The 23,771-nt window shown below is 40.1% G+C and overlaps 1 protein-coding gene across 2 annotated transcripts in view; it reads left to right on the plus strand.

Annotated features, from left to right (window-relative positions):
• The window catches only part of LOC130187259 (cadherin-22), a 220,257-nt gene extending 196,743 nt beyond the window's left edge, over positions 1–23,514 (plus strand). For both annotated transcript variants that reach the window (XM_056404695.1, XM_056404701.1), the window contains exons 13-16: positions 13,032–13,149; positions 16,188–16,337; positions 16,682–16,783; positions 21,936–23,514. In XM_056404695.1, coding sequence (XP_056260670.1) covers positions 13,032–13,149; positions 16,188–16,337; positions 16,682–16,783; positions 21,936–22,465 — 900 coding nt within the window. In that variant the 3' untranslated portion in view covers positions 22,466–23,514. The remainder of the gene's footprint in view (positions 1–13,031; positions 13,150–16,187; positions 16,338–16,681; positions 16,784–21,935) is intronic.
• Positions 23,515–23,771: the final 257 nt, after the last annotated feature.

Consider the following 23,771-nt stretch of genomic DNA (forward strand, 5'->3'; position numbering starts at 1 on the left):
ATAAAAAGTCAGTAGGATCAATGTTTTACAGAATTTCTGTCTGTCAGAATTGTGTTTGTTTGAATAAATGATTCTTTTGCCTACCAGAGGGTTTTTTCATGTCATTTAACTTCTTCATAGAAGACATCAATTATCAATTCTTACAAAGTCTACAGACAGAGAAATGCTGGTGTACTGATGGTGGTTTTGTACCTGTTTAACAATATCACACAAAAAGTGAGACAGCAGTTAGTACAGGATATCATTAATTCCTAAATGTCAAACAGGTGAACTCTGAGAGGGCAGAACAAAATCCTAGAATGATTTTTACGTGCATCATTACCCAGGACCAATCAAACAGTGGGAGTATGTTTAAAATAATCGGGACAAAGGGTAGCACCAATCCAGCTCATTCCACTGATCACCATTAAAAATGGACAAAGTCATTAGGGTGTTTTATTCTCCTTACATAGGCAACAGGCCCTGGGCTAAGTTAGACCCAATTATCATGTGCAGAGCAAAGGAATAATTAAAAAAGCAAGGCTTTAAAGTGGGGCCTCCATGCTGGAAGCTGCATTTACATGTGTAATGAGGCTCAGGCCTCTCCTCCCCTTGATCCACAGACTCTTAACCACTTATTGCCCCCCTGTGCCTCTGCAACGCCGTCCGCCTCTCTAGAACCTTGTCTGGTCTGATCTCTCTCACTCCCACCTCGTTCCCTCTCCCATCTGTGAGAGCCCACATTAACCTTCAGCTCATAATCACACAGAGATGATTAGTCTTCCAGCAAAAAGATCATTGCTGGCTCCCAGCAATGTAAAAGAAAAGTTTTTTTAATGCCCTCATTAGAGAAAATATGTAGTGACATATTTCAAACTTAAATTAAAACCCAAAGAAAGGCATTCAAAAGTACACACGTGAATATGGCATTGTATCGTCTATCAGTTTGTCTCCTTCCATCCATTCATTTGTTCTGTATTTACGTGTCTGTCTTGAAGGGGTCAACCAATGACAGGAACATCTGACAAAATCTGTTCATTTCCATTCTTTTTTTTTTTTTTATTATTTCTTATCTGTTCTTGAATTGTTGTATCTCACTTTTTGTCTCCTCTCTATAGACTCTCTTTTTGTGTGTTGTTGCGTTGACCACGGTCTGAGTCGACTGCAGAGATTGAATGAAAATGTGTTAGCCTTGGGTCAAAGGCTTTCCAACGCTCATTTTCGGTCTCGAGGGTAACCATGGGGGGGCACGGGGGAAGCAATTTTCTCCTCCATGTTATTTTCAGAATAATATTTTAAAAACTAGTTTCCACCACTTGTTGTCAGTCACTGCATCTTTGCCTTTGAAAAATGGAGGGATGTGAAGAAAATGTTTTGGGTCTGAGGATTAGCTTGATGACCAGTTGGTATTTGTAGCATTCTGTGATTAGTTTTTGATTAATGGTGAGAGGAGAGCCTTTCTACTGCTGGCCTTTCAACTCAGACAGAGACGTGACTTAGTGAAGAAATTGACTAATGAATTACTTGAATGTAATTTTTTCTTCCATTGAATGGGGAAACAATAAAAGTGTAGGTAATGACAAGATAAACAGCATTGAACTAAAATTGTTTTGAAACCAGAAGTCAGCGTGATGCTGCTAAATTTGTTCCTGTCAATAAGTGAGATTTTTGTCCACAATACTCTAGGAAATACTAAGGAAATCAGAGGTGGCTGGCACCCAGCCTCCGTCTAAAACCCTTGGTCTCTTGAGGGGTAATTGAGTTGCTTGGCAACTGTCTGATCAGAGCAATTTGGCCACATCTGATATTCAGGATAGCACTTGCCCTGTTTTTTTATTTGTGGCTTGTCAAAAAAAACACCAACACAACAGCTTTGTGTTGGTGTTTGGAATGACATGAGGTGGAGGAAGGTGGAGCAAAGTAGATGATGTCACTAGGCCTTTATGAATTTTTGCCATTGATAAGTTAATGGACATTTTCTCCTCATCCTGCTTCTGCAGCACAGTGCCACTGTCGGGAACAACAATCACACACACACACACACACACACACACACACACACACACACACACACACACACACACACCAGTAAGCACATGCATCCATATGCAAATATGACATTGCAGAGAGGTATAGCATGTTTTTAGGCTTCATTATTAATTTACAGAGTTACAAGGCTTTGCACAACTTAATTAATTATAACCAACAATATATTTGAGTAGTCCTCATAAACTGTGCAATCTGTACAATCATCTAACTTAAATACAGGCCTGGTGTAAAACAGAATCTGAATTCAGGATAAAGCAGAGGATAAAGCCAACGTCACAACACTATGAAAGAATGTCTTCAATGAACATTTCACAAGCACTTGTACAACCAATTACTGTCAATGTTCCCAGTCTGTACAGAACTGTTTTCACAAGGTGTCTGCGTGGAACAGAACTAATAATAGTCAACAATGTCATGTTAAATCTTATGTCATTGTCTTCTTATCTGAAAGCATAAGTTGTCTTGTTGATCTGTGGAAGTGAGAAAGCTCATGATGAAGACAGTACATCGAAGACTACAACAGCGTTTTTGGGTCTTTATCTGCCTGGAACTGACAATTTGACAGCCGCATATAAAAATAAACATATTGTAGAAGCTTGCTATTATGTTCCCCACATTTGTAAGATTTCATCACATCACAACAAATTCCTCACATTTGTAGCGAGGCTGTTTTACCTTAGAATATAAACTCAGCGGTCAAGACTATAGGGTTCTATTGAAGAGGGCTTTTGCCTGATATGTTAAAGTACTTTGATGTCTCCTGCTTCCCAAGATGCACTCATTTAATCAGTAAAATAAGCTGCCACAGGAGTAGTTCAGAGGTATGCACATCACCAATCAGATGTTCGCGTGTAAAATCGGCCTCAGTTTTGTTTCAGCTACCCATAATGTTGTTAATCAATCTGGAAACTCAGACAGGCCAGCGACTCTCAGAAATAGGCATAATTAAGTCCATTTTTCTTTCACCTGGAATAGACGTCAAACACTGGCGAGCTGCACTCTTTTGCATGCATATGCCTCCGGACCCAGAAAATGTGCACTTTGCTCACTTCATCTGGCCTCTGTGAAAAGGAAATCTGAATTTAGAAAAGGGTTTTTTGCTGCTTTGTTTGGTGTCCTATAAAGAAGGCCAGTGCGGCGGGCCTTCTATCATAGGCATCATGCCTATGCGGGGCATCATGCATATCACATGATTGATAGCAGGACTTGATTGTGGCTAATTATAAGTAAACAGTAATTTATTTTACACCTAAATCGTTCAGTCAAGCTGTCATTGGAACAGTAAGGCATGTACTGTACAATGTGTTGTTTTTCAGTTTGGTTTTTTGAGAGTTTTATTTTTGACTGAAGTGACAATTATTGTGAAAATACAGCTCAGAAAGTCGTCCATCTCTCGACCTCTTTCATAAAAGCTGCTTTATTGGAATGCAAGTTTCAAAAACAAGGCTGCAAAAGCATTAAAATACAATTAAGCCAAGTACACAACAGAAAAAAACCACACTAACGTATGTATTAATTATATATTGACATATCTTATTTATTTCTATACCTACATCTGCCTGTCTAGCCTTTTCAACAGAATGTATTTGCGAGTTCTTTTTTTTTTACCATAAATTATATCATAAGCACAGTCATACATGGATGTTTCTGCAGAGACATATACAATGAAAAAGACATGTATGCACACACCCACACACTCGCAGCTCACACATAGCATTCACTGCCACACTCTTAATATGTCAGATCAACCCTCGTTTTTTTTAAGCTAATGAGGAACGTTCCATTGTCTCCTGTTGTGTGCTGTGTTATAACCCAGTCTCGTTCATGGAGTGTCAGCTCCCTGGCTCAGGTCCAGCTTTCGGTGGAACCACAGAGAAAATCAGATTAACCTAAGCCTTTTAACTGCGGTTGGGTTTGATCCCATTTGAGAGTTGGCAACACAACCTATTTTGTTTGTGTTTAGAAGCAGAATGTGTGTGGAGGGAGAGGGAGGGGTTGGCTGAGAAGTAAATAAAAAAAATAAAAAAATGGGTGACACGGGCTAAGCAGCTTTTGCTTGGGGACACAGTTCAAGCCAGGGCCATGACACAAAGTGTTAAATAGCTTGTCACCTTTTACTTACAGAGCCTTTGGGGGTGTTATGCAGGTCGATGTCCAGAGATGTAAAGTGAAAGTAAAACAAGTGACTGGACAGTAAGACAAAATAAGGGAGAACTATCATATGGAACACATGTGCACAGCCATGACAAAAAGAAATGCATTTTTAATCCATTTCTAGAGCATCATTTACAGGTTCATTTGTGCAGTCAATTTATTTTTATCCACCTCTTTTTATGTGCAGTTTTGATTTGTGCGTGAAAATACCCAGGTGGAAATGCTAACAATTTGTAATGAAGCCAAAATTTCTAAATGTGCTTGAGGTGGAATGGTTGACACACTGCGATCAGTAAGGTGTAGTAAGATGGAAGAAAGGCTGAAACTAAAATTTTTCACCCAAGCAAAGATGTTTGTGATGTGCTTCTGCTTTTTCCTCTGTAAATGCAGCATTGCTGTTTTGCTGCCATTTCCTGTTCCATGCCTCTATTCCACTTAAAAGAGCTAAAAATGAAAACAAAAAAATGGCAGCCACCAAAATGAAATGAAAACATAATGGTGTGTGTGTTGGTAAGCAGCAGTGATATATCATATCTTTAGAAAATATTCTGATGGATTTTGTCTTTGTGGCTGTTCTGTAAAAAAAAAGCTGAGAAAATATGTTTTTGTCCTCAGAAATTTCAGGTTTTAATTTTAATGAATTAAGAGCATTTTCAACTGAAAATATTTCTCTCATTGGTCAAAGAGGTAACTTATCCTTCAATTCAATGTCTAGATTCACAGCAACTTGATATCTGATTTTTATAACTTCGCCTTTTGGAAAATTACTTCCTGAGTCATTATAGACTGCAGTTTATCTTAATATCATCGCTCAATTGCTATGGCAATGACTACAATACACAATGCCCCTTTGATTCTGGAAAGCACAATTCAGTCCATTCTCTGACTCAGTCAGTGATTGCTCTCAGAACTGCAATCCAGACTCTAGTTATTGACAATTATTATTCCATGATGCTTCTTCAGGTCAGTTCTGATCTTTTCATGTCTTTTAAATGTACTTAGGATTCAACTAGAAGCAAGTTCTTGTCTCATTAGCGTTGACTGCATACAGCAAGGCAGAGAGGTGTGTCTTAGTGGTTTTTTGCCTTGGGCCTCAAACTCTCACATACTGGTGCATCACACGCACACACACATTTGAACTCATAGATCTAATGCATTCCTTAGTCCTAAAATAATCATATTATACTTTGCTGTTTCATTGCAAGTTACTCTGGATAATAGTGGTATCTAAATCCGTGAAATGAAAACATACATTTTTTTCTCTAAATTATCTTATTGCTTGTAAATTTATAGAAAGTGGATTCTCAGAACCAGTGGAGCAATTTATAGCTATATAGATCACTTTGCTAAAAACACCCAATTTCTAAATGGGCCTTAAAGGTTTTAAGATGAGATGCAATTGATCTGCAGTATGACCATTCAGCCAAGTATTGGATCAGACACAAACAATACAAATCTTAGCTTAGTGATGTTATTGTCATTATAGTTCACAAGCTTTAAATCCTCTTGATTTCTACCACTCTGCATTAATATCTCGATTTATCCATTTGCCCAATCCAGCTGCACCTCACTGAATGACACGTGAGCACAGTCTTAGCCTTTCAGCCCATTCCTCGCCCACCTTGTGGTATTTATCTGACTGAATGCAGAGGGACAGATATCATATAGTGCCATGTGTGCAGAAAAAAGGCCGGGTGGAAAGCCAAATACTAAGTGTGGCCTGGGGAAACGAAGGCCTGTCAGCTCCGCCGTGCTGTCTCACAGCTGTCTGAGTGGGTCACTGCGACAGATCACCTCAGTTTAGCCACAACACCGCCAACCTCCAACCCCTGGGAGAGTCCGTTTGAAATAGCTAAATGTTAAGCCTGTCTGAAACACAAACACTCACATCACATACACGTGAGCGCAACACTTAGTCACTTCATGCACATAGAGAAAGGATAGTAAAACTAACACACACTGGCACTCATTAGATGTACGACAGAAGCCAGTGAAAGGAGAAGAGAACCAACACAGACGAGGGAAAAAACCCAGACAGACTCACAGTTTTGGCAGGCAGCATTTCATGAGTAGGAGAGTGAGTGAGTCATCTATTCTACTCACCAAATGCCTATTCCTTTTTGTCTTTAAAATGTTAACATTGATTCAGACAAACTAGCAGACTAGACAGACTGGAATATTCACAGTTTCCTGCAAAAATGATTTTGTCATTTCAATGTTTAAAACATAAATGTCTAGCTGCATTAAACTCTTGATATATGCAGCATTTGATGCAATCCTTCTGGTCCAAGTCCTTGTCAGTGCAATCGAAAAAGTTCCCTTCTGGTCTTGATTATAGAATAATGTACGAATGATCTGATGGTTGAATTTAGACAACAAAAACTACTCAAGTTAAGGTTGGGGAAATATATTATGTTTATAATTTGCATGATAGAAAGAGGTCACCCGTCCCAATGATGTGGTTTTTCTGGTGAGGACAGTCTCTCACACGTTCAGTGTGAACCCTGACTACCTTCACCGCCACAAAAGCTCATATATTTTAACACAGATGCTTTAACCTGGTGTGTATATTTTGTCTATTTAGCCTCTATAGCTAGCCAGCTTGACTAGCTATTTATACTAATGATTGAAATACAAAAACAATGTGTAGTCACTACATATTTGAATATTTTGAATATTTGAAATTGGAAATCTTATAAAACATTCACTGTACCTAATGTGGACCTACCATTTAAGCTTTAGATAATTATTGGAATAAATATATATTGTTTTCCAAAATATCTTGGTGTCTAGTCTTATCTTAGATTTATTTCTTTGACGCCGTGGCCCCTGATCGTCCATGCTGACATCCTGAAAATTGAATCAAGTTCACAGAAATGTATTGAAATATTTGGATTCTCCACTGGACACCATAAGGATACTTTTTACCCTTAAAAATAATGAAAAAGTTTGAAAGTACAACTCTGAATCTAATAGTACATTCCAGGCTTCAGAGATGAATTTCTCTTGGCTCATTTTAAGTAGTTGTATATTTGTTTATTTATTTATTTATTAGCTCCCCACTGCCATCGTGAAATGGTTGATTTCTGCTGCAAATTAGAAGCCGCCTCCCTATCACAACCTTGACCTTTCAGATACCTCTGGTGCAGATGGGCTGTACTTTTGGGAACGTCTCCCCTTCTAGCTTTCCAGAGATGCAAGAGATTTAAGGGGGTCAGGAAAGGGGACCGCTAGATAGAAATCTAATTAGGTGATTGTGCTTGAGGGAGCTTCGCTAGCTGCTCGATAAACTCCCACACGCTCGCTCTCCTCCTCCCTCATTTCCCTCTCTCGATTCACTCTCTCTCCCTCAGCAGTCTGCACTCACCCCGAGATGCTGAGAGTCCCCCCTGCTGAGGGCACAGTCAAAGAACCCAGATCATGGCTCACTTACTACATACTCACTGCTGTCCATATTTTTTCAGAGAAATGAGTAGATGCATCCCTCAATTGACAATACAATACTTATGGTGACACCATCTTCTCTTTGCTCATTATTCTTTTACCTTCAGACTGAAATTTACCTAAAAGGGTGATGAGAAGAATGATGAGAAGATAAGATGAGGCCTGGTATTAAGCACACTTGGTTGCCTTCTTTCACAGATCACTGTGTATTGAATGGTCTGTGCTTCATCTCAATGTGTTTTTGTGTGAGAGCATGAAATAAAAAAGGTGGATGCAGTGGAGAAAAGCTGATCCCCACAAAGAACCAAATGTATTTCTCTGAATGAAAGAGTTGTTAGCCCCATTAACACACATCTAGCAAATCCATTTTACAATGCAGACCTTCTGTTCACTGGGATCATTGCTCCGTATATATTCATAAATGAAATCATAGCGATTGTACAGCAGCAGTGTCCTATTCAGTCATGAGGCATGGTGCAAAAATGTTACTTGGATGTAACTACAGTTCTGTGCGTCTGCATGTTGCCCACAGTCATTCTGTATGATAAAGTAAACGAAAGTATGTGAACACAGTTGCTGTGGGGAACATAGTTAAATCATGGTATGGCTTTATCATGTACATTACTGTGTGTGGTGGGAATATCAACAAGTGAAATCTGATGCTCAGTTATAAATAAAAACCTACAACCCCTTTTATTAGCAACAAATTATAAATAAGTCTTAGATAAGTCTTAAACTTAAAATTGCATGGTACAGTAAGTCATGTGAGTCGTGCGGTAGTCTGGCAGGTTTTAACAGAAGGTTAGCGAGATGTTTATCTAGACCTTACCATGATGGGGAACACACACAGGCCATCACTTTGGACATCTATAGTACACACTGGTTCAGAGAGTACGTCAAGGAACTGTAGTCGGGTAGCAAATGTGATAAAATTACTCTTTTTGGAGGATTGGTGCCCTTTGATGCTAGGAAACAGGACAGTGTTGTATCCTGTGCCTGCAACTGCAGGTGAAAACAATACAAATGGGTGTTTTGATGCATGCTATTTGCCTTTAGCCCAGTGCTTTTATTTACCTAACTTTAAATATAGAGTACCTTTAATCGTATTGTAGTTGCCAAGCATAAGTATTGTAAAATATCCACTTTTGCCAACAGAAGTCATCAGCGTTTCGCATATATAGTTAAAATGAGCAATGGCTCTGCTTTGTTAAAAGACATATGATCAGTGAACTTATTTTGCTGCTGCAATATAATGTACTTAATAAGGTTACATCCGGGGATATCATCAACTTTAGTCTATCCTATTCAGATATGTAAGAATTTAAGCCTCAATTTGTACCATGGGTAAGATTTGAGATGTCATGCAATGATATTTTTTTCTTTTTTTAGTCACTGTAATGTAACCTGTAATACCTGGTTCATTTCCATATATTTCTCTGTTTCTTGAGCACAGATTTTGCAGTGCACTAAGGAAGAAGCATGTGATTTACCCTGAAATCATGCCATAGCATTTTGTAATTACAAAGTAAGCCATATTATCCCAAACAGGCTCCCTGAGCTGAGGGTATGACTAAGCCTGTTCTGTGTCTGTGATGCAACGTCAATGCTGAGGAGCGGTTTATTGTGAAGGTACAATTGTGGCCCGGAAGTGTGCTTGGCAGTAGCTTAGTCACAGTAATGCATAGCCGACGCTCTGGCTCATAATTCAGAGTTTTATGCAACGCTATAAATGAATGAGGCTGTCTCGCACAGACAAGACAACATGAGCTTAAATATCGCACAATAAAGCAGATGTCTTTATGTGTGAGAAAAGGTGTGGAGTATATCTACAGTATTATTGTTTGAATAATCAATTCGCAGCAAAATGATGAATGAGGGACACATTTTTCTGGAAAGGACAAGAACGAGAAGAAGATACTATCGAGGACGAAGTATCAGAGAAAAGGGAAATGATGAATAGAGAGAGCAGACTGAAGAGGCGGAGAGGTGGAGGAGAAAAGATAGACAGAAGAAGAGTTCAGTCCAGTAAACAAAGCCATGATTAACATTTTATAAGTATCCTGTCCGTTAAAGAGGAGACTGCTACTGTAACAGCTGAGTAATAGTTTGATATATTTCCCTCGATCTTATCTGGTACCGTGAGCTTTTGTGAGTCCAGACAAAGGAATTACAGCCGTCGGATACCCTGCTTTAATCATTCTGAGAAATGCCTCGCTTAATAGTAGTTCTGGGGGGTTGTTTGTCATGTGTGTCTCTGCTGATTTCTAACAGTGCCTCTGAGCAGTTCACCTGTGTGTGTGTGTGTGTGTGTGTGTGTGTGTGTGTGTGTGTGTGTGTGTGTGTGTGTGTGTGTGTGTGTGTGTGTGTGTGTGTGTGTGTGAGAGACAGAGAGAAAGCGAGATTTTGATTTTGGAGGTCTTATAAGGTTCTACAAAAATGAGAAAAGGCATTAGTGGATTTAAGAGACATTGTCAGCCTCAGTCTCGCTTCTCAACTATTTTATTTACGTAGTCATGTTTTAGGAAGTATTATTTTTGTGGCGGAAAAACCTCTCAGTTTAATGCACTCTGAGTTCTCCTCATGCAACTCATTGAAGAGTGGTCATTTGAGGTGGTTATTAAGGATTATATTTTATATTCAGAGGAAATTTCTGTTGTCAAGACTGAAAGCCCTTTGTGTAGAATAAGAATAGAGAAATAGCGGACTGTGTATATTGTGGGAGTAAAGCAGGCAGGAGTGGGATGGACTGTTGCTAAACAAATACCTACGTAAATTGTTAAAACAAAAAATAGAGAAACTGAGCTTCCATAGAGTGGTGTTGCAGCTCTCTGCTTTTTCTGTGAACCAGAAAAAAAACAATCATTGTCTCAATGTAAAAAATGACATTTGCCATCTGTGCTACGTGTCTGCTGCATTATGTGATAGACAATAGAACAGCAGCAGATAGTGTACGTGTAAACAGCTGATGTTTTGGGGAGAAAAGGAGACTGATCATCCGAACTACCTCAGGCATCTCTGCACAAACTCAGCCGTTTTCCTTGAGAGAACATAAGCATACACAGCTATTCATACTTGTTAAGATGTATTGTAATGCTGCGCACTGCTGTTAGTCATTAATTTGTAATGCTTTTCTTCATATTTCAAGGTTGACCTTAAAACAATAGTTTGACATTTTGGGAAATATGCTCACTCGCTTTCTGGTGGAGAGTTAGATGAGAAGATCAATAGCACCCTCATATGTGTCCGTTCAGTATACTAAGGCTACAGCCAGAAGCCAGTTAGCTTAGCTTAGCTTAGCTCAAAGACTGGAAACAGGTGGAAAAATAGACTCGCTCTGGCCAACAGTTACAAAACGACACAGTCACTCTTAAAGCTCATCAATTTACATGTCTAAATTGTTAAATCCGTACAAAAAATGAAGTAAGAACAATTTTCAGTTTCTTGGTAATTTCAAACTGGTTGCCTGGTAACTGCTCAGAGCCAAAACAATCATATAACCCCCTGCGAAATGCCAAATTTAGTTTTTTTACCCTTTGGCTTTTGTAGAGATTAAATGAATAAGAGTTTTAGAGGTGCTGGTAAGCCTAAAATACATAATCAAACATAATTACAGAGTATGTGCTAATTTATTATTTTGATGGCATTTTATAATTTTAGGACAATAAGACCATCTCTGTGATAATAACTGTATTTGTTAGGATTCTCTGTGTCATGTACAGTTGCCAAAAAAGTGTTTAGATTGACAATTTGAGAAGCCTCAACCAAAATAGCAAAACCATGGAAGAGTCATATTTTATGCCAAGAAATACTCTCACCAATGCAGATGTTATTATTTCAACAGTGCTTTAGGTGGGCAGCATCAGCTCTTGCAAACAGTAGTTGTAAAAAAAAAAAAAAAAAATTCCAAATATATTATCAACAGGAATAGAGCTGTTATTTAAACCGAACAAAAGAAAATCAAGCAAAGACGGACAAGCAAAATCTCAAGCTATTGGTAAAATATCTCTTAGCAAAATATAAATCTTTTCTTCTCACACCTACAGCAGAAATAGAATAATTTTACTTTTTAAAATTACTTGAAATTAAAACTCTTTTCCAGCCTACAAAGTTTACATGATGACAGTTGTAAGACACATAAAGACACTGCAATAAAACGTAGCATAGTATCACAAGGGGTCTTTCTGCTTTCTCCTTTGCCCCGCTCCCTCCAACCCGTCACCCACATCCTCGTTGTGTTCGCTCTCAATTAAAGCAGGAATCGGGAGCTTGCTAGCCTGTGAGTCAGCCATTAGTGATGTCTTCCCGCTCCTAGTTTGAAGCCTCAGAGTGAGAGGAGTGGTAGGCTCGCTCAGAAACTTTAGAAGGGAATATCTCTGCACTGCTACCAGCCTGTTCAATGAGTCTGGGTCACAGAATCTTTTGACTGCACCTCCATATTAAGACATTTTCATCTAAAAAGTTACATACTGGAGCTTTAAGCTACTTTTAAAACTTATTTGTTCTGCACTGTATATTTTCTGCATCTTTTTATGCTTTATTCATCTACACTGCAGAGTCAATTTTTTTGCTTTCATTTTTTCGAGTGTATGCAGCAAACAAAGCTGGATGAAATCAAAATAATCAGAAATGTGTGGACTCATACGTTGTGCGCCAGCAGAGGAGACAGAGACGACGGGTGTGATGTGAAAATATCATTTATCAGCTTGTGGTTTGATGCTGGCTGCAGAGTAATAGGATGAGGGGAGTATGAATTGTCACTGAGAAGCTTGTGTTAGGGTGAAAGGATCTCCAGGGGCTGTTTGATGTCTGTTCAGCTCGCAGTGAATCCTATCTCACCTTATTGTGTCCACACAGAGTTCTCAGAATTGGATCACAGTTGACTGTTATCTTTGAATGTGGATCACTATTATTGCATTAGATGGGAGGACTACACCCTCACCCAGTCTCTGTGTCTTTCTCTCTGTTCCCCTTGAAAATTTGCATTTTGACTTTGCTCCTTCTCAAAGCAAATATGGCAGCATAGCAGAGTATCTCTGTCCTTTTTTGGAAGAAAAAAAAAAGCGTTTCAGTGAGGCATTTTGTAATGGTTTTGCATTTCTAACATTAAGACATTTTTTGTATTGCTGTGTCAACTTTCTGGAGAAAGAAGTTTTTTATCTCTTTGTGACTGTACCGCCTTTGAACTGCATTTTCACAGGAAACCTTCAGCGTCTGTTTCATCGAAGTACATTCACTCCACCTCTCTCCCTTCCTTATGAAAGAGGCATTTGAAATGTAAAGTGTAAAGTGCTTTTCATTTTCTTGTTCCCATTGAGTGGATCTGAGTAAGAAATCTAACCTCTGTTTCTCTTTTTTCTTGTCCTTTCATTTCCTCTTCCACTTTGGTTTCTTTTCCCTCTCCTTAGCTGATTCACACCATCAGTGTGGTGGATAGGGACGAGCCGCAATCTGGTCATCGCTTCTACTTCACCCTGGCCCCTGAGGACTCCAGCAATCGACACTTCACCCTGTGGGATGTCAAAGGTGAGAGGCCAAAGTTCCTATATTGGGCTTATGGGTGAAGAAGAAGATTTAAGTGGCTGTGCTTATAGTATTATCAGCATAATTTGATTTTCAGGGTATAAGTATAAGAGTCCATAAGAAAGTTTGTTAACAATTGTGAAATTTTGTGCACAGGTGCACTCCATGATAAAGATGGAGGCATTTAAGGTCAATTCTCAACATTTTCCAGAGTGATTGGCAGAGTGAGAGTTTGGTTAAATGCTTATGGGTTTTCTGCAAATGTTGACCTTAAGGCAATATTGAGTTAGTTTAAAAGACTGCGGCTCCAAAGACTTCAAAAATAGTCTGTCAAAACTCGCACCAGTAGTTTGAATGTCTTATTTATCTCATTCAGGTTCCAGATGGCATTGGCGTTTTGTAATTTAAGACAATTCATAGAGCCAGCTGCCAGAAGGTTTTGACAATTGCGGGAGGTGACAGAAAAATGTAATTCTGTTATTTTAGATAAACACCACCTGTTCTGGTACTCTAAGCAGAGTAATATTATTAGAAAGTATTAAACACCACTGCGTGTGTGACACTGTACATGCAAAAGATTTTTACAGTCAATCTGAAGAAGTTTGCTTTACTGTACGAACTGCAACGCTGTGCCACCACAGTAATAGCATTTCATATTAATGTCAATATCTTTGAAATAAATGACATAATTTCCACTGTTACTTTGAAAACTCTAAAAACACAACTTTTTTCTGTGTTTGCACAATGTAAGGAAACATTAAAATCACTGTTGCTCCCTAGTGATGACTTTGCTCTGTTGGGAAGATGAGTCTTTTTCCATGCTTGTCTGTGTTTTTGCAAACTTGCTTCCGGATTCCACGTTTAGAGATGTGTACCTAAGCGAATGTGACATCTGGCTAAATCAAGATTGATTTGACACCAGGAAAATGTCAGGGGAGCAGCCTGAGCTAGGGAAATGTCACTGTGTGGAGGCAGCGAGGTCTGCTGAAGTCCCACTCACATGCATGTTTATGGATACACGCATAACACAAGCTTTGTGTAATGCACAAACACATAGAGTACACACACACACACACACACACACACACACGGATGGGAACAAAGTAGTGTGGTTCTCTCTTTCTCTCCACCACGCATACTGTAAATACACACACACATGCAAACATATGCACACACACATGCACAAACACACACACACACACACAGCCCAACATCATGCAGACTGTCAGTGTCTGCTTTTCTTTTTACTTATTTATTTTTTCACCTCTACTTCTGTGTGTGTGTGTAGATGTGCTTGTAAATGGAATAGTGAAATATTGTGTATGTAGGGGATAAGGGATTTCCCCAACACACACGCACACACACATGCACACACACGCGCACACACACCCATTACCTGAATCCAAACCCTAACCACTGACCCAAAAATCTGAAATTTGTCCCCAAAAGTAACCTATGCACACACACACAAATACACACATTTGTTTAACTATATGTATTTATGAACACAAACACTACTGCAGATCCTGTATATATACTTTTCTGAAAGACAAACAAAACCCCACACATACTTTTTATCCTCCCACCCCTCTTTTTTTCCACTCTGGTGTCTCTCTTCATGGACACATTTGTCAACCTGTCACTTTCAATCTGTCACTTCTTCTTTTCCTCATCATGGCCTCACATTGCGTTCTGTCTCCAAGCCTTGACACACAATGATGAAAAGACATTTTTTCCCATGTTGCTAAAATGTCACTTGGAAAACGTCCCTGATCCTGCTTAAAAAGAATTCTCATGTGATGTGAAGCTGTAGAAGTCAGAAATTTACATTTCGTGAATTATTTTTACTTGTGTCAATCATTCATTTGTCTTTATTCATTTGTCTTTTCTTGTTGTTTTTTTTTTTTTTTTTTTTGTTAGTGTTAGGGGTCATGCGGGATGTATCAATAAAGTATGTTGAGCAAAGCTAAAGTGATGTCATAACCAAGAGAAGTAATACTTACATACATACAATATGCTGTTGTTCTGATCAAACCTTCTTTGTGTGTGTGTGTGTGTGTGTGTGTGTGTGTGTGTGTGTGTGTGTGTGTGTGTGTGTGTGTGTGTGTGTGTGTGTGTGTGTGTGTGTGTTGGTTCTGATTCAAAACTCCTCCAGAGGCCTCATACTATAAGTATTCATATGTCTGGAGAGAATCTTTTCTTAAAGCAGACAGCCATGGAAGAGAAGGCCGTGTAAAAGTCAAAATGACGAACTCAGGGGCGTAACGTTCCCGTACATAAACGGTAATATGAAGATTGTTCTACACGTGCCAGCAGAGCTGTAGGGCGACATGGATAACGGTGATATATGTTCTGGGAGATGGATTGCTTGGTATCCTCTCCACTCTATTTGTCAAAGCCTCCTCCTGTATTCTACGTTACATTTATCTGTGTCTCTGGCAGAGAGCTTATATATACACTAGTAAAGTTTAATTTGAAACAGTGGCTCCCTCACTCATTTTCTCTCTTGCGTTTTGTTTGCTTTAGAAAATAAACTGCACAACAGCACTTCACTCTCCCAGTGAAATCCATTTAACCCCAAATTAAACTTGACAGTCCTGACACCGTTTCTTTGGAGCCTTTGTATAATAAGAATGGCCCTTTCCTGTCTGTCTTTTGCTTCATCACTTGAGCTCTTGAACGTTTCCTGAAGAAGCTATTTTCATTGTTATTTTTGAATCAGATGGCAACATTCTTACATCGACAAACCAAGATTTGTCTTTTCATTTTAGTAATGTTAAACAGGCTTGCATGACCAACACTTGTCCTTTTTCTGCTTCTTCTGTCAGTGCTGTTCAAAGCAGAAAAAACAAGAAGTTTAATCATAGAAAGTCACTGGATGGGGTCTCATCAATTTTAGTGCAGTGTGGTAAAAACCACCCATGAGTAAGCAAGAAAAAATGTTTTATTCTTCAAATATTAAGTCACTCATGTGTAATTCTCTGTTTTACCTTGTCTCTCTGACCCTCCCACTGCCCAAAACACTCACACCGCCCACCCAGACAACACAGCTGGCATCCGGACCCAGCGGTCAGGATTCAACCGCCATGAGCAGAATGTGTACTTCCTGCCTATCCTGGTGGTTGACAGCGGGCCTCCCTCTCTCAGCTCCACAGGCACCCTGACCATTCATGTCTGCGGCTGCGACACAGGTGAGAACTACTGTAGGAGCAGCACACCATTACTAACATTATCGTCACTGTCACCTCCTGCATCGGCAGCAGCACTGCTGAAAGGTCAGCTACATGCCATTGTTTTGGTCAGCAAACAGTTCTTATCAGCTTCTGTATGTGGAAAACAAAATAACACAAGGCCACGAATCTGCAGACAAGCGGCCCTCAAAAGTGATTTCATTTGATTGAAAATGTAACATTGGCAAGATAAAACTTTTTTTTTTCTTGATAAAACTATGCTTAATCCTTGTCCACTGATGGAATCTGTTGAATCTGTACAGCAAATGCTATTTTTTTTTTTTTTTTTGTCTTTTACCACACAGATGGAGCCATCCAGTCTTGCAATGCCACAGCCTATGTAATGAGTGCTGCTCTCAGCCCTGGGGCACTTATAGCACTACTCGTCTGCATGCTCATCCTTATAGGTAAGCAGACGGTTGTATGGATGTATGGATGGATGTATGTATGGATGGATGGATAGATGGATGAAGGATAAATGGATGGATGAAGGATAAATGGATGGATGTATGATGGATGTATGATGGATGGATAAGCACAATTCATTAATATTGCTTCTCTGGGGTCATTGCTAAGTTCAACTACTTCAGCAGGACCAGCAGGGGCATGAAGTTCAATAGCGGGATGTACCATTAAAGAGGCAAGTCTGAGGGCTGCACCTAAAGATATGACTCCACATCTTCTGCTCATGAAATCATACAACCAAGCATGTGTCTTTTAATGGATTGACCACTTTTAGAAGGTATCTATATTTCACGAATGAAATTGCACATGCAGTGGGAAGAGAAACTAAGACGAATGACATGAAAACGATCAATTTTTCATCTCTCCTTCAAGAGTGGCTTTCCTATTGGATATTTTGTCGCTTGAATTTATGAGGAGAAAGCTTTTGTTTAAACAGAAGCACATATGATGCCTGGGTTTATGAATGGTACCAAGCTACTTTGATCCTCTGAACACAGACAGAGAGGGAATGAATGGGAGTAAAGTGGCGGGGGGTTAGAGAGAGCAAACAGGCAAAAGAGCTGCTTCAGCACTTGTATCCCTCAGGAACAGCAGGCTTAAAATAGATGAGCTTTCCAGACATTCTTTGATTTTAATACACAGACACGTATACACACATGCACACAGCATAAACATGCATGCACACGCTCACCCTCTCAGGGACCAAAGAGGTTTGGTATTGTCATGTTTAAAAATTTTATGAGTTAGCTTCTCACTCTCCCCCCCTCTGCACATCTTAGCGTCCCACTCCTCAGTGACAGCGAGAAACGACATGGCTGTCACGGTCTTTTGTCTCCCCCGCTCGTGCCTCTACACGTTACACATCGTGCAGGCAGTGAGTGATGGATGACGTGACAGTAGGCAGCTTTATCTGTGACTAGCATTTGCTATCTGTTTCTTTTAAGAGCTTTTCTAATGAGAGTTGTTAAAAGTCTGTCTCCATTAACCAAACCATCTACTGGAGTGAACTTCAAAAGCAGAGCATCATTTATTCATCGAGGTTTTAAAAGCCTCAACAAAAAATGTTATGTACAAATCTGAGGCAACCTCTGCCTGGCTACAAAAAGACTGGGGTTGGGTTACAGCGTATTGTGGTTTTGGTATCCTGGTGTAGATGACATCCTCTCAAAGGTCTGTGTAGAAAACAATTCTTTGGCCTTTAAACTTGTCAAAAGCAAGACTCTGTGCAGAAAAATAGAGCTTCACGGTACAAAGATTTGTTTTCCAATGAAATATATGATGAAATGTGAAAAGATACATTATACAGAGTAACATGCTTCAAGCATTTTGGTATTATTTCATGTTTTGTGCCATTTTGATTACACTAATGAAACGATGCCATGTTGATTCCAGTCTTGTCAGCGACTCAAATTGGTGATAAGCCCATGCCACTTTGAGTGACTGATACAGATTGGTATGAAATGGACTGAACACTCCTCATCAAAGCACTCAAGGACAGGCTAACTGGGAGTGCTCGGCCTCTGCCAGTCATCATGTGAACAGTAAAGTCTCAGGGCTGCAGGTGCTGGATTCAGGTGGGATGAGCAGTGTTTTCACAACTATCGTGTGGTGTGAATAACACACAGGAGCACGGCTTGTGGCAGCAATCTCATTTTATCGACTGCACATTGCCCAATACTTACCTGTTCCTCCCTTCACTTACCATGCACATGCCCACACACGCACAGATTTTAATGTGTGTCTACTCATGCATGTTAAGCACGCATCCACACGCTTAGATAAATCATTCTTCACCGATTAAGTGCAATGCAATCCATTCTCTCTGTGTGCACCATCACTGTGTGCACCACATCTTCTCTCTCTCTCTCTCACACACACACACACACACACACACACACACCGACTACCTAACCAGCCAACCAGCACTCTCTCTCTCCAGAGGCTGGACCACCTCTATTACATCAATTGTTGGATGATGAGAAAAATGAAAACAAATTTCTGCCTAATTACCTTACAAACAAACAGTCCCTCCATCAGTTCATTTATAGGCCTGATGTGATGAATCCATTCCACTGCGTCGCAGCATCTGCATGCATCCATTCCAATTACCTCCCATCTGCTTGTGATGAACTCCTGGGTGGGGGCAACCAGCACAGCCCAAGGGTAAATTAACCGTCTTGTCAGGAACGCTTATCGCAACATCTGTGCAAACGGGGACCAGCTTTGTATGTATAGTAGGCAGATATACACAGCCACGTACACTTCCTACAAAGGTAAGATCTGTACATGGTACAGTATTAACATCGCCTGAGGTGTGCTAATCTCCAAGTTAAATAGGTTTTCAAGGGCTTACAGTTAAGGCATCTGTGTACCTAATAGGTAGTGACACTCACATGTTATCAGTGAGTAAAGATGTCAGAAGTGAGATTATCTGATCGTCTTAGCTTCACACTGATCCGCCACATACTCCATCGATACAGTTTACTGGAGAAGTCGTTGATCTGCACCTATGAGCGAACATAAAGTTTGCTATCTCCTATTACTCTCCTGATTAGTGTAGATTTAGAGTAAGTGTCTTAGCGACTGTTTAGTATGCAAAGCAGTGTGTGCTGCAATTTACCACAAACCATGACTGTTTCCTCAACCCAGGGGCAATTAGTTCGCCCCATTCATGGCGGAGAAGAATAAACACAATGGTTACAGACACCGCTTTCCCAGTGGAGCCCAGCAAACAATGTAAGAGAAGAACGACTGTACATTATCCAGTCAGAGATACTGCATAAACTCCCCATTCAAGATCAGCAAGGCTCTTTAGGGTTTTTAGGAAAGGAACACATGGGGTGTTCTCACTCCACAAGTTATTTTTTAGGCCATTTACACCATATGAAGAAAATTACCAGGCGCAGCAACAAGTCATTTGTACAGATTATATGCTTGAAATTGATGGTTTTTTTCTATTTTTTTTTTTTACTGTTTACGAGAAACAAAACAGTAGGGGAAAAGGATAAAAGGTGAAACATGGTGTTTTATAGTCACATCCTGAGTTCCAAGGTCATGTTGAAAAAGTATACTGTATTTGCCCCATGGGCTGTTTTTATACATACTAATGTATGTGCTTTAACGTGTAAATTTCCTGTATACAGCACATAAAGACCCACCATCGATCTAGTTGGACCGTGAAACGATGTGGGCCTATCTCATTTTCACAATGTATGGATGGGTGTACTGGTGGGTTCAGAGCATCAAACAATCTGCGCCATCCCATGCAGCACAGGCCTGCATTACAATTGATAGTCTTGTCTCTGTGGGCTTGTAAGCATTTGTTTTAGGCAACAAGCTATCTGTTCCAGAAGATGCATGGTGCCTACTGGTTAAAAATCTATCTAAATGTCCCTTCACTGGTATTCCTGTATCGTAATTACTCAAGGAAAAAGGGACGGTAACACAGGCCATCGCTGAACGTCCACAGGAAGCACATCCTGCTGCCAATCCAAACTCAGTAGCTACGGACAAATATTTTCACCTCTCCATCCATTTTTTCATTGCAGAAATTCACTCATAATAAGCCTGACTAACCAATATTCAGTATTTCTCTGCATGTGTGACGAGTACTCATAACCATTTTAAAAAGCAACGGCTAGCTCTTTGCTAATTGAAATGATTTTGCGAAGTGGGAGAGCAAACAATTGAACATTTCACCTAATACGCAACATGTGATTTGCTACATGAGATCATTAAAATTAAATTTCTGCAGTTTTGTAATATCAGTTATTCTCCTCAAGTTCGACACATATTTGTATTTGAGACTATTCACCATGCGCTCCTTCAAGGCGTTCTTTGCATATTAATTAGTTGATCAAGAGGCTGTTTGTCCATTAGACTATTGTAAACGGAGCTGTTCATTATCTTTCTTATTCTCCCCAGTGTGCATAATTAATTCATAACTGCATGTAATATGTTTCTATAATCACTGAAAATGACAATTGGCAGGAGATCTGGTCACCTGAAACCTCCACCACACAAATCTGGTGAAAGTTTCAGGGAGAAGGGTGCAGCCCAGAGGAGGGATGATGAAGTCAGAGTGGGGGGGGCTGGGTGTCTGAGCTAAGTGAGACTTGTCTAATCAGAAATGTAGGCAGTAATTAAAATAACTAAGCTGGAATTAAAGCCTCATTGATTTAACTGTGCATACAGCCTTTGTTTTCCTCTTCTCTCATTAGTCTATAACGTGATCCATCTCAATTGTTTTTCCCTGTTTTAATCCAGACTTGATTTTCCGAGGCATTTCTTTTTTCTTTTTTTTTTTTGCAAGGTGGCTGCCTCTGGTTTTAAGTAGTGATGGAACCACAGAGTCTTGGTTTCATTCAACTTGGATGAGTATTGATATACAGATTGGTCTCCATTAGGCCTTTTGAATCATATTTCTGGGCAAGGCAATCGGGATTGTGAAAAATCAATGCTCATGCATTTGTGATGTAAAACTTGATAATATATTATCTTCCCCTGCTGTGCCTTTGCCCTGAGAGGTGAAATCAAAGTTACAATGGGAGTAGTTAGAAACTTTCCCATGGAAAGTGCTTGCAAATCCATCATGCACAGTGCATGTTTGATGTGCAGCACCATATGTATACATCTGGTACAATTATCTTCTTTAGTACAGTTGCTAGTACTGAATGCCCTAAATCTGGGTTTGGTACGTCATTATTCTTAGCAAGATGAAGAGAAATACCATTTTTGCATGCAAGCTCTTTAAACTCAGCCTGCCAACTCTTAATCCTTGTCTGCTGTGCAGCAAGAGAGTTAAAGCCGCAGATTTCAAAACACTTGCTATAATGACAGTTTATAAAATCCCTTAAATAGGAACCTGTCTCTCCCCTGGCTTTTATCTCATCCCACTGTTCAGGTTGATCTGACAAATTCATACTTAACCTTTAAGTTGTTTTGTGCAAAAACATGAAGGTGCAACATGTCCCGACACCTAAGAATAGCAATGTTTTATTTATAAGATCATTAACCCGTATATGCTAAACATTGATGTGGAAATACAATCTTTGTCTTTCTCTCTTTGCCTGTCTTGTTCTGTGTCTCCATCAGTCCTTGTCTTACTGATCCTGACCCTGAAACGCCACCGGAAGGGCCAGAGGATGGCAGAGGACGAGGAGGACATGAGGGATAACGTCATCAAGTACAATGACGAGGGCGGAGGGGAGCAGGACACTCAGGCATACGACATGAGCGCCCTGAGGAACCTGTATGACTTCCCGGAGGCCAAGAGCTGTGACTCTGGCCCGGACATCCGCTCACTGCCACAGTGGATACAGGCAAATCGAGTGGGTGGGGGCGCAGAGGGAGCTGCTGCAGCGGCGGCAGACTTCTCCTTATTCAAAGGCTACATCCGAAAGAAGGTGGAGCAGGCTGACGCTGACCTCTCAGTCCCGCCGTACGACTCCTTCCAGACGTACGCCTTTGAGGGCACCAGTTCACCGGCGCTCTCGCTCAGCTCCATCCACACGCTGTCTACCACCTCGGAGCAGGATTTCTCCTACCTCAGCGACTGGGGACCACGTTTCAGGCAACTGGCGGGTTACTACGCTCCAGGAAACCCTGAGGAGGAAGGGTCCTAGCACAGCTTCTCCTCTGCAGAGAGACATTTAAACTCCCTCTTCTTCTTCTTCTTCCTCCTCCTCCTTTTCTGCCTCCTCTTCTCACCCTCTGGCACTCTGAGATCACTGAGATCATCAGAGCCAGCACTGTGTACTCCTTAAAACAGAGCACTGCCTCTTTATCTCTTTGAAAGAAAGTTACCAGTGTCAAAGTTTGAACTCTTTTTTGTACACTCTTCTGATTGGTTTTCAGACTTCGACATGAAAGCTCTGGCAATGATATGAGAGAGAGGAATGAAAGCCTAAATTGCCATTTAGGCAGTTGTGAAGTGGTTAAAATCCTTATTTTAAGCCACAAGACGAGAGTTCAGAGAAGCAAGATTAGATATTATAGGGTTAAACCATGCCAAGGTAAACTGTCTGACAAACATGTATTTATTTAAGGAGGAAATATTTATGTATGTATTTATTTGTTTTTATGTATTTATTTATTTATTTACGACATTATGATCATGGTAACTGCAACAATGAACTCTGCTGAAGTGCTAAGGGAAAAGGGAAGAGAGGAGGACATTTTAGAAAGGAATGAGAGACGACATTGAAGAAAGAAAGGACTGCAGGGGCAGAGGACTCGTCACAATGCTGGTGACGTCTGGGTCATGAAAAAAAAAATTACATTCTGGAAAATATTTGTATTTATTTTCTATGACCACTTTTGTAAAATAACCAACTTAAGACAGATAGATAAAAAGCAAAAGTCAAATAAAAAGAAGGAATAGATGGAGAGAAAGAACTGCAGAAGAGCTGCCAGGTCTCTCTGAACGGTTGAGACGGACATACTTTTGCTGTATTTTAGCGATTTATAAAAAAAAAAAAATGGGGGTTTCGGAGGTCACAAACCGAGGACAATTGTGTGTTAACAATTTCTTTTCTTATCCTCTCCACAGCCAATTGTAAGGCAATAAGGCACAAACCGCAACAGTGATTTACGACTAAACAAAATGACTGTTTCGTGGAATTGGGTGGTGGCCAGCTTTGTCCCGCGGGGGGTGGTGGGGGGGTTCACTCCAGATTCGTGTGTGAATGTGTACAATATGTTCAATTCATTTTATATCCTGAGATGTTTTGATTTCTGCTTTTGATATTTTGTTGTTTCCTTTTGGGGGGTGGTGGGTGGGTGGTGGGGGGTGAGGGGGGTGCACTGGCAACAACAGGATGGTTGTGTCTAATTGAGAGGGAGAGGTTTAAAAAGGTGACACATGATGAATGGACTGGTCAGATCTACCTGTTATCCACAACCTATTCAATGTTGACCTTAACTTGCAAA

The sequence above is a fragment of the Seriola aureovittata genome, chromosome 2 (genome assembly GCF_021018895.1).
Source record: "Seriola aureovittata isolate HTS-2021-v1 ecotype China chromosome 2, ASM2101889v1, whole genome shotgun sequence".
NCBI classification, from domain to species: Eukaryota; Metazoa; Chordata; class Actinopteri; order Carangiformes; family Carangidae; genus Seriola; species Seriola aureovittata.